Here is a 12,448-nt window from a genome sequence, read left to right as displayed (position 1 = left end):
TCTGTTGAGTTGCTCATGTTGTATATGTATTCTGATGAAGAAATAAATGTTTCAATTCTAGCAATTCAGAAAAGTGAATTCAGAAAAAAAAAGTGGTTAAATTGTGTTATTCAAAGCTGATTGCAGGAAATAGGATACTACCTTTGGATAGATCAAGCTAAATAACCAATGATTTGCCAATTTAAGATCCTTACAGAGATCAGCCATACATGGACTACGATGGAATTTTCATATGAGGAACATCATAGAACGGGTACCCCTCTGCTGAAGTTTGACGAAGAACTCATTGAAATTTTAGATGACAATCAAGTATGATTCTTTAATTTTATATGTCCTTTACATTTTGTAATATAAGACTATTATTATTAAAGAGTGTATCCAAGGTCATACGAGGGTAATGTGAAATACTCAATGTTAGTGGAAAGTAAAACTGAGTGGTGTGTTTAACAGATGGCTGATCAGTTTGCACCTGTTTTTTTGGTGGGTGAGATGTGTTAAAGCTGACTACCACATAGGAGAAGATGAACCACACAGGTCCTGTTGGTGTCGAATGAAATAGCTTTCTCAGTGCTGTCTGTTGTTTCCTTTAGGTATCTGAAATATATATCCCCTTGTAATACTAGAATAGCAATATTTTGGTGCTTCATGTGGTCAACTAAAATTTGCATTGGTATATCTTTTTGAAGGCTGTTAATACCTGCTTCAGGACTCATCTTAAAAATTTGGTCGGACTGAATGGTGCTAATTCAAGTCTTTTTGTCATTCTTCACTGGCTTAACCGTCTATCCTTAAAGGGACTTTGAAAGCAGCTGCAAGGAATGTACATTTTTCTTTGACCCTATCTTAATATCTAGCAATGAATACAGTATTGATCTTCTGCTTCTGATACAAGAGCTGGTTAATGTGCATGCAGAAATGTTGATACATTTTATCAAAGAATGAGAGGAAACCACAGAATTTCAAGAATATTGGGTGCAAGAGTAACAGGACAGAGGAGGAGGGAAGTTGGACTGAGTGGAAAGCTAGAGTTGATGGTGTCAGTGGGTCAAATAACCTGTTATTTCGCTTATTTTGATTCTATAACTTTGTGTTATTGGAAGAATAATAAAATGATATAAATAAGAAGAATATCTGTCTTTATAAGTATTTTGCTACATGATAGAATATAATGGCATTGTTGATGAGATCTGTGATTATAATTTTGATCACAATCAAGAAACTACCGATAATTTATTTGAACTTTCTCAGTAATAAAGTGATATCTCATGGAACAGTCATTTTTAAATGTTCAGTTTCTCTTTGTCTTAAACGTTATTTATTTTTGCTTCATAGGTACAATTGCAATTTATTCTGCAGAACAAATATGTGGAGTATTTTATTGAGCAGGTTTCAATCTGGCAAAAAAAGTTGACTGTGGCAGATTCTGTTATATTTATCTGGATGGAGGTTCAACGCACATGGTCCCACCTTGAGAGTATTTTCATTGGATCTGAGGATATACGAAACCAACTTCCTGAAGATGCCAAACGATTTGATGGAATAGATACAGACTTTAAGGTTAAATTATTTTATTTTTGTTAAACTTTTCTGCATGCAGTAACATCTCCCACTGTCATCGATCTCTGTCGTTACCACCTCAAAAAAAACAATCAAGTTAGAAAGGCATGGCCAGCCATGTACAAAACCTTGCCGTCTGTCCCTAACTAACTCATTCTCTCCCAAAGCCCATTCCTTCTCTCCCGAGATGCTGCCTGACCTGCTGAGTTACTCCAGCTTTTTGTGAATAAATCGATTTGTACCAGCATCTGCAGTTATTTTCTTATACTCTCTCCCAAAGCCTATTCTCTTATTTAAATATCAGCATATATTAGCATATTTAAATATCATATCAAATATTTGCATATTTAAATCACGTGGAGTTCCTTTTGATTTCTGCTTTTGTTTAGGGCTCACAACTAGCAGGCAGTAAGTGAGTATAGCAAGGTTAGATTTGGTTTAAAGTAGTGGGCTGCTTCACAGGATTCCTGATGTGATGAGGTGCTAATTCCAATGATGTATTTGTTGTTATCTTTGTATTTCATCCAATTTATCATTCCTGTTTAAATTATTAAATGCTAGAGAATATCTTGTCTCTCTGATGATGGTGCACACCAGATATATTCCAATGGCAGCATTCAGTATTGTTAAAGCTCTAATTACATCAATATTGACCACCTCTTGGCCATATGGAAGCTGAAAAGGTAGCCTGGAGGGGGAAAATGCAAACGGGCTGACCAATGATCGGAAACGCCTCGCGCCCATGGAACCCTGTCTGTTACCAAAGCTCACGACTGGTGCGATGAAAAACTCGCAGTAAAACTCTTGCTCTTTCCCATAAATTCAACATTGAGTGAAGAGAATGTTTCTACATGGAATGGAAATTGCAGCTTCTGAAGCAATAATTATACTGTCTTTATTTGATTTCCTTTCCTTTTGGTTTGCTATTACTCGGGTTTCATTGTTAGCTAAAAAGGCAGATGCATACTCAGTACTTTGCTTACATCACATTAAAACCAGAAAAATTAAATAAAAGATCTATCTAATTATATTTGTCCAATTAGTTCAAGGGAGAGTAAATATTAACCTTATTATTCTTTCAGCGGCTCTTACCTTTATGAATGATTTTCCCTTGATTTCTATTTTCTACCTACGAGTTATCTCTATATTGATCTTCCTATATATATATGGTTGAGAGAAATGTCTGAGGGATGGGGAATCTAAATCATTCTCCTGTCACTGGGGAGCAGGAAGAAAGTGACACTGCCACTGTGATTCCACATTGAAATTCTTATGCCCTGATGTCTCCATTTCATTTAAGCTGTTCTAACATTAGCAGTGACATTGGAAGATATTCAAAATCGCCATGATCTTTGAACTTGGTTGTAAAATCACAGCTCAAATGTTCTGACTTTTTTTTGGTAACATGAGTCTAAAGTTTATAAAATAAGAATGGCATTTTCAATTAATCTGGAACTACTGTTTTTGCACGGGCCAAAATCCAAATTATCCTTATAACAAATGATCGGATAACAAAGTCCTAATTGATCCTGTTGGCGTTTGCATCTCAAGGGCAGTATAGTCGGTATTATGCTTTTATTCTTCGGAGGAATAGACACACATGCTCTCATACGTCGGTGTTGCTTTAACCGGAAGAGAAGACTTTTATTTTGTTTTCATATACATTTTATATCTGGTACACCGGTAGTGACGTCAGTATAAGAGCACATCTAAACAGTTTCGGTTTAACATCCAACACCCCCACTTGCTCTTATGCTGTGCATTACATTTAACAACATATACAACATAACTTAATCTGATTACTTTCTCTGTATCACCACATTTTACACATTTACAGTGTTCAACCTTTCAAAAAAAAAAAAATTTGTTGTTATGATTTTACACTCCAAACATATAATCCCTGAATTTCTCAGTTTTAAACTTTGTTGCAGGCTTAGTTAAGATATCTGCAGCCATGTCTGCTGTTGGACAATACTCAATGATTACTTTCTTATCACTGAGTGCAGACCGAATGAAATGATACCTAATGTCGATATGTTTGCATCTTTGTCGGTTCACTGGGTTCTTTGATAATGCGATCGCACCTTGATTGTCCTCAAAGATTTTCACTGGCTCGTACTGGCAATCTTTGTCCATTCCTTTCAATAGCTGCACAAGATACAAGCTCTCTTGTGTAGTAGCCGCCATTGCCATATATTCGGCTTCACATGTGGATAAGGCTACTGTCTGCTGTTTCTTGGATTTCCATGAAATAACAGGCCCATTTTCAGACAAACTAAAACAATATCCTGTTGTGCTTCGCCTGTCATTTTGATCTGCCGCCCAGTCAGTGTCACTGTATGCAGCAAGTTTGAGTTTTTCCTCTCTTTTCTTGTAACACAGCTCCTGGTTTATAGTACCCTTTAAGTACCTCAACACATGTTTGGTAGTTATCCTATGTTGTTCTTTAGGCTCTGCTAGATATTGTGACAGTTTACTGACAATCCAGCTTAAATCAGGCCTTGTACATGTCATCACATATATCAAGCTGCCTACCACTTCCCTGTATTGTGTTGGATTAACAGGCTCATCATCATCATAAAAGTTTTGTTTCTGTTCACATGGAGTTGACCTTGTTTTACAGTCAGACATTCCAAACTTCTCCAGTATTTTTGCTCTGTACCTCTTTTGGTTCATTTTTATTTCTCCCTCTGTCTGTGAAAAATCAATGCCTAGAAAATGTCTAAGTTTCCCAAGATCTTTCATCTTAAACTTTGCACTTAGCATTTCTTTCACACCATTGAGAGATTCTTTATCACTGGCAGCAATAATTAGGTCGTCAACCCACATGATCAGAATTATTCTCTCATTTTCAGTCTCTTTACTGTACACGCAGTGATCTGCTGGATTTTGTGCGAAACCATTTTTACTGAGATGATCATGCAGCATCTTGTTCCAGTTCCGTCCTGACTGTTTCAGTCCATACAGTGATTTGTTAAGTTTGCAGACCAGCTTTTTACCTGTGTCTGTTTTCACTTCAAATCCTTCAGGTTGTTCAATATACAGCTCACAATCAATTGGAGCATGTAGATAAGCTGTTTTCACATCCATCTGGTGTAATTCCAAATCGTACTGAGCTGCTAGCTGCATCAGACTGCGCACTGATGTCATGTTAGCTGTTGGGGAAAACGTCTCCTTGTAATCTATTCCTACTACTTGACTATACCCCTTTGCAACATACCTGGCTTTGTATGTCTCAGTCTTATCTGAAGATTCTTTTACTGCAAACACCCACTTCCCCCCCACTGCATTTTTGCCCTGTGGTAGTGTGGTTAGAGTGTATGTGTCATTTTCTTTGAGAGATTTGATTTCCTCCTTCATAGCTTTAGCCCAAATGTCAGATTGTGATGAGCTCATAGCTTCTTTGAAGGTTTGTGGAACATTATACATCACTCTGTAGCAGTAGTCTACATTTACATTTATCTGGTCATCCTCTTCTACTTTACACTCATAGTCTCGTAAGTACGGTGGGCTTTTCCTTTCTCTCTTAGGATAGCGTGTGCTCTGACTATTTTCACCCTGTCCAGTTTGAGTGTTGCTATCACTCTCAGTAGTATCCGTGTGTGACTTCAGTGTCACTTCTGGACTCTGATCAGTCACCTCTGCGTTTGGTCTGGGGGATGTTAATCTCTTCCCAGGATGGTCATCATCACTCATCTCCATATCTGTCTGAGTTTGGCATTCAGTTACACTTTTTGTTATGAACTTCACTAGTCTGTTTTATGAGAACTCGCCCTGTCTCTCGGTAGTAGACTTAATATGCAGGGCTGTTTTTGTCATAACCTACAAAAATCCCTTTTTCACATCTTGAGTCTAACTTCTTTTTGACTTGTTTGTATGAGAAACAGACTGATCCAAATTTCTTCATTTTTGAAAGATTAGGCTTTCTGCCTGTCACCATGTAGTGTGGAGTCTGACCAACACGTTTGTTGTAGCATCTGTTGCGGATTACTGCAGCAGTCATTACAGCATATGTCCACAATTCTTTCGGTAGGTTACTCTCGAGTAGCATGCACCTTGCCATTTCAAATAGCGTTCTCCAGTTTCTCTCAGCTGTCCCATTTTGATGGGGGGAGTAAGGTGCGGAGGTTTCATGCCTTATGGCATTTCTACTGAGCAATGATTGGAAATCTGCTGCTGTGAACTCTGTGCCATTATCAGATCTTATGCACTTAATTTTTCCATAGGGGGCCGCGTCCGCTATGAACTTTTCTGTAGCTTTTATAGTGTCACGTTTTGTTTTCAAGAAGTAAACAAACACTTCTCCTGAGTAGTCATCTGTGAAAGTTTGTATGTATTTGTATCCATCTTTTGCTTCTGGCTCTATAGGGCCAGCCAAATCAGTATGCACTAACTCAAGTGCTTCTTTAGCCCTTACATCTGGCTCTCTGTTCCTGTTCTGTGCAAATTTGCCTTTTATTCAGACCTCACAGTTGAGTTTGGACTTATCAACTTTACCTTTGATTTTCATGCCCTCTGTTACCCTCTCTAACTGTGATACATCATCATAGTTACAGTGACCAAGTATCTCGTGCCATGTTTGAATATCATAACACCCGTGACATCCGTCATTAGTTTTATGACTTACAGTGTTTAGATAGTATAGTCTGTCATACTCCTTAATGTCGAACTTGGTACCGTTCTTGTGGATGAGCTTGTTGCTGCCTTGGCGAAAGATCACTGAAGCTCCGGTGGTCGTTGCTGCCTTGACAGAGAAGATGTCCTGTGGGAATGATGGGATGTACAATGCCTTTCTCAGCGTCGTCCTCACAAGACGGCCCTCGCTGTCTCTCAGGTACACCTCTACATCGCCTTTCCTCTGTGCGACACCGCTCGACCTTGTCCCGTCAGCCAACTCGATGAAGTGTTTGGCGGGCTGGAAAGTCTCATCAAAGTTCTTAAACTTTTCAATGTCTGTGATTATGTGTGACGTTGCGCCCGTGTCGACCATAAGCCCTTTACGAGTCTCTTCACTTGCCTGGCAGTCATTTATTTTGAATGCAAATGTGTGGTCGTTGGAGTCGGATGCTTGTTTCACGTTGTCTCGCTTTTTCTTTCTGCAGTTTGCCTCCTTATGAGTGGGGCTCTTGCAAAAACTGCACCACTGTCTCTGTTCTTTACCGCTGCGCTCTCCGCTGCATTCCCACGCTTTGTGTCCCGTCTGACCGCAGTTGTAGCAGGTGAATGCCTTCTCTGAGCCTTTAGTCCTTTCTTTCACCCAACCTCTTGCTTTCATTACGTTGTCGTCACTCATATGGCCGCTAAATCTTTCAGTGCTCTCGTAGCTTCTCAACTTGGGCTTAAACTCACCAAAAGTTGTCTTCTCATCACCCTGTGTTATGTGGATGGCAAATGGCTTAAATGTCTCTGGCAAGCCTTTCAGAATCATGGCAATCATTCTAAGAGTCTCTCCGGCTTTTCTTAGTGCTGTAATCGCCGTTTCTGCACGAATAATGTATTCTGTTACACTTTCGTTTATGGCCTTTTTCAGCGACGTCATCTCAGTGTAGAGGCAGATCACTCGTGGCTTCCCTGTGTCCGCGTAATGGCTCCTCAGTAGCTGCAACGCTTTTCTCCCGTCGTCCGCCGCTTCTCTCATAATGAGCGACAAACTTTTGTCGTCTAGCACTTGTATCAGCTCGGCGTAGGCTTTTTCGTTTTTCTCGGCTTCCCCGTCGTCTTCTTCGTCGGTAGCCGGCTCGTTCAGAATTGTTGACTTTAAGCCTTGTAGCCGCAGGTGGCCTAAAAACTTTGTTTCCCATAATTCGTAATTCTTTTCATCTCCGTCGAAGCATAATCTGTTCCATCGGCTTCCACCATCCCTCCTGGGCCCATAACCTGTTGGCGTTTGCATCTCAAGGGCAGAATAGTCGGTATTATGCTTTTATTCTTCAGAGGAATAAACACACATGCCCTCGTACGTCGGTGTTGCTTTAACCGGAAGAGAAGACTTTTATTTTGTTTTCATATTCATTTTATATCTGGTACACCGGTAGTGACGTCAGTATAAGAGCACATCTAAACAGTTTTGGTTTAACATCCAACAGATCCTTTCACATTTTCCCACATTGAGTTGGTCCCTTTCTTTTTCTCCTGGACAGGCAGTTTCTGTTCTGACACCATTTTTGGAGTTTTTATTCCTCTTGCAGACCGTTGTGCTTGTTTAATTCAATTTCTAAGTACATTCCGAGGCACTCAACAACAAGAAATCAAACAATGTGCCATATTGTGCTTGAAGATTAATTTGTAGTAAATAGAACACAGAGGCCATTTGACCCAAGGATCCATATTGTCTCTCTGTTTAGCAATCCCATTCATCCATTATCTTCTTATTTCCCTGTAGCACAGTAACTTTCTCTCTTACATGTCCACCAGCACCCATTTAATTGTTTTTCCATTAACATACACTGAAAGCTGTTTACAACAGCCATTTAACTTACCAGCATGCTTTTTTTTAAAAATGTACAAGGAAACCAGAACACCAGAAGGAACCCCAGAAGATTACAGAGATTGCATGCAAACTCCTCAAAGGCAGCATCCTAGCCCATATTCGCCTCTGGAAATGAGGCAGCATAAATAATAGCTCTGCTACCATGCCACAGGATACAGCTCGTTGAGTTGGATCTCATTGCACTGACTGATAATCCCTTTACTTCCATTGAAACATACCCTTTATGATCATGCTTTAGAAAGTCTTATCCTCTGCACCCATTGTCAGAATCAGTCTTTAATTTTCATGTTTCTTAAAGGAGGACATATACTTATTTTAGAGCTGTGATTCACCCTGTAAAAATAATTATTATTTAAAATTCAGATAATTATTCTTGATGTTTTGTTTTTGCAAAAAGGAATTAATGTTCGAAACAGCACAGACAAAGAACGTAATTGAAGCAACAAATAAACCCAAATTATATGAAAAACTTGAGGCTCTTCAGCAAAGGTAAAACTTTAAAGATACAGTGGTATTTAATACATTTAGATGTGCATTTTTGCATCTATGTTCTGAACATTTGGGCCCCTTAATCTTAAAAAATATATATAGTAGACATGCTTGTGAAATAACAAGCATAATCCTTCACCACATGCCATGGTGCTATTTTTTCCTATTTGATTGAAGGCATAATGGTTATTTGTTTTGAATAGCAGGCAGAAGACCTTGGGTCAGTTAACACTTTGGTAATATATTTCCCATCCCATTTTAAAACAACAGACGCAGGCCTGCACTGCAGTTGCATTAGGCACATGTTAATGATCCTAAGATAGACACCAAAAACTGGAGTAACTCCAGCTCTTGCATATCTACTCCATTGTCATTTATGCTAATAAAGGCATTATGAAAGCTGGGTTAGTAATAGGATTTCATCGACACCAAAAAGCATTGAATTGTAACTTGACAAGAAAAAAATATAGCTTTGTGTATCACTTTTCATGAACTCTGGAGGTTTGTGAGTATTTCAAGATAAATGTTTTGTCATGTATAGTTTTGCTGATGTGTTATTGTATTTTAAGGAGTAACGTACATTCAACATGTTGTAATGTATGAAATTTAAATATAATTTTATAAATTTTCACTCTTGTAGGCTAGGCCTGTGTGAAAAAACTTTAGCTGAGTACCTTGAAACCAAACGTTTAGCTTTCCCAAGGTTTTATTTTGTGTCGTCGGCAGACCTACTGGATATCCTGTCCAAAGGAACACAGCCTGGACAGGTATGCTATTAATTTATAGTAATTACATTATTTTATGAAGTAGTAAGCACGGTTTTACACATACACACACACACACACACACACACAAACAGACAGACACACACACACAACACACACACACACACACACACACACACACACACACACACACACACACACACACACACACACACACACACATACACACACACACACACACACACAGACGTATACATATGTACACACACATATGTATATACTTTTCATATAACACATATATACTTTTCATATAACACATCAAACTTCATCTGCTGAGTGGACAGAGGGCCATGCTTCACAATGAGCAAGATCCCCAGTCAGTGACATCACTTGGAAAATGGTTAAATATGCTAGCCAGAATGAAAGCTATCCATGAATTGACTGTTTAAAAAAATCAATTGTTTGCAAAGTAGCTGGATAAGAAGCATTAATGAATTGTTGAAACTGAGAACCAGAGATTTTAGCATAATTGAAATGTTTGTTTTTGTAATGTTATGTTAAATAGCATCAAAGAGTTGTAATGACTGAACAGTTCATTATACCTTTTGAATATTACCCCTTGAGAATTACTAATCATTCAAAGTATCCATTATTAAAATAGACTTTTTCCTCGGTTTGAGTCTGCGTTTCAAATTATTTTTGTTATATTATTGTATGTTTTAATACATGAAACCTCTCTCACCATTGTGGTGCTGAATTCAGGCATTTAATTTGATTTTAATAAGATAACTAGATTTAATGTTAGATAAATCCTAAAGCTAATTCACTAACTAAACTCACAGAAGAATGATTTAAAAATACATATTTGGTTGTGTTAAAAAAGGACACTGTAGATTGTGCAGGAGAAAAATGCTAGCACTTCCAAAAGGTGTATATGATTACTTCCACTAGGTTTGCCCATTGTGATACATCTAAGTTCATAAGTCATAGGAGCAGAATTAGGCCATTCAACCCATTGAGTCAACATCACCGTTCAATTATGGCTGATCTATCTTTCCCTCTTAACCCCATTCCTCTGCCTTATTTTCAATAATTATCTCACTTGAACAAGGTACTCATGCAGATCCTAGCATGTCCATTGCCCTTGAGTTTAGGTATTGTGTTTTTTAACACTGTTTAAACTTTAGCCCCTCAATAGACCCTTTGCTATCTCTGAATGTGTTAAAACTCCATTGAGATCATCTGTTGAGGTTTAATGTTTGAACTAGGATTAGTTGGAAATTAAATGTGTCTTCTGTCCAAAAGTTGCAAATACTCGCCTCCTTCACCAAGTATGGCATCGGAGTTATGTAATCTCTCTTTCTTTTCATAGTAGTATGTAATTATTAATTACTGCTACTTTGAAATGGTTTAAATATAAATGATGGTGGATCTGTACAAACCTGTTTTCTAAATTGAGGCATTCTAGAGAGAGGATTTAAGAAAATGGATTGGCAGATGATAAGCAGGGGAAATGGGTAAGGTTCTGCCATATGGATGGTTTTGTGGAGAGGTTGAACAAATGTCGAAGTTATGAAGAGCAACTATTAAATTGTGAAAAGAGTACAGAAATAAAACTATAGGAAACTTAGTTTTACTAAGGTACCATAACATTTATTATAGTAATTTGTTATTGAAACAGCTTGGACATTTTTTCTGCTGTGATTTCAATGAATTCCTAAGGGATTTGATAGGGTAGATATGAAATAAATATAAAGGAAGAGGATATATTAAGGTATTTTGTGTTTATCATATCCTTGTATCCTAATGTCATCGCTCCTATTTTTCCTGGTGTTCAGTCAAACGTTTGTATGTATCTTCTTCCGCACACATGCTACCGTTTTGAAAAGAGCGTACTCTTTCCTGTCTGATGCTCATTCCCTTCACTTATTTGTAGAACATTTTAGGGGTCTCCTTTTTTATCGGCCAGTATCCTTTCATGCAGCCTTTTTACATTCTAATTTCCTTTATAGTATCATGGAGAATTTGTGACACAGAAGGGGAATTATTTGACCAACTATGTCCATCAGTTAAACCGTACACTCCAGTAATATCCATAGGCTAGAATTCTAAAGTTCTGAAAGCGCATACACCAGTACTTGTTAAATATAATGAGGGTTTCTGCCTCCATCACCCTCACAAGTTTCCTGAGCATCAGCATATAGAAACATAGAAAATAGGTGCAGGAGACCATTCGGCCCTTCGAGCCAGCACCGCCATTCATTGTGATCATGGGTGATCATCCACAATCAATAACCCCCCCCATGCCTGCTTTCTCCCCATATCCCTTGATTCCACTAGCCCCTAGAGCTCTATCTAACTCTCTCTTAAATCCATCCAGTGATTTGGCCTCCACTTCCCTCTGTGGCAGAGAATTCCACAAATTCACAACTCTCTGGGTGAAAAGGTTCCCTCTCACCTCAGTTTTAAATGGCATCCTTTTTATTCTTAGACTGTGGCCCCTGGTTCTGGTTCTGGTTCCTGCATCTAGCTTGTCCAGTCCTTTTATAATTTTATATGTTTCTATAAGGTCCCCTCTCATCCTTCTAAACTCCAGTGAATACAAGCCTAGTCTTTTCAATCTTTCCTTATATGACAGTCCGTGCCAGGGATCATTTTCGTGAACCTACGCTGCACTGCCTCAATTACAAGGATGTCATTCCTCAGATTAAGAGACCTTAGAGGGAGTACAGAGAAGGTTCACCAGATTGATCCCTGGGATGGCGGGACTTTCATATGAGGAAAGACTGGATAGACTGGGCTTGTACTCGCTGGAATTTAGAAGACTGAGGGGGGATCTTATAGAAACATATAAAATTCTTAAGGGGTTGGAGAGGCTAGATGCGGGAAGATTGTTCCCGATGCTGGGGGAGTCCAGAACCAGGGGTCACAGCTTAAGGATAAGGGGGAAGTCTTTTAGGACCGAGATGAGAAAACATTTCTTCACACAGAGAGTGGCGAGTCTGTGGAATTCTCTGTCACAGAAGGTAGTTGAGGCCAGTTCATTGGCTATATTTAAGAGGGAGTTAGATGTGGCCCTTTTTGCTAAAGGGATCAGGGGGTATGGAGAGAAGGCAGGTACAGGCTACTGAGCTGGATAATCAGCCATGATCATATTTGAATGGCGGTGCAGGCTCGAAGGGCCGAA

At 38.8% G+C, this 12,448-nt stretch overlaps 1 protein-coding gene across 1 annotated transcript in view; it reads left to right on the top strand.

The window, feature by feature from the left end:
• The window catches only part of LOC144605954 (dynein axonemal heavy chain 11-like), a 261,975-nt gene that overhangs the window by 70,727 nt on the left and 178,800 nt on the right, over positions 1-12,448 (top strand). The window contains exons 25-28 of the mRNA XM_078421667.1: positions 187-309; positions 1,333-1,557; positions 8,445-8,536; positions 9,177-9,303. Of these exons, the coding sequence (XP_078277793.1) occupies positions 187-309; positions 1,333-1,557; positions 8,445-8,536; positions 9,177-9,303 (567 nt within the window). The remainder of the gene's footprint in view (positions 1-186; positions 310-1,332; positions 1,558-8,444; positions 8,537-9,176; positions 9,304-12,448) is intronic.

Source organism: Rhinoraja longicauda, chromosome 2 (assembly GCF_053455715.1).
Source record: "Rhinoraja longicauda isolate Sanriku21f chromosome 2, sRhiLon1.1, whole genome shotgun sequence".
NCBI lineage: Eukaryota > Metazoa > Chordata > Chondrichthyes > Rajiformes > Arhynchobatidae > Rhinoraja > Rhinoraja longicauda.
Note: the sequence above shows the minus strand (reverse complement) of the source record. Positions and strands in the feature narration are given on the sequence as shown.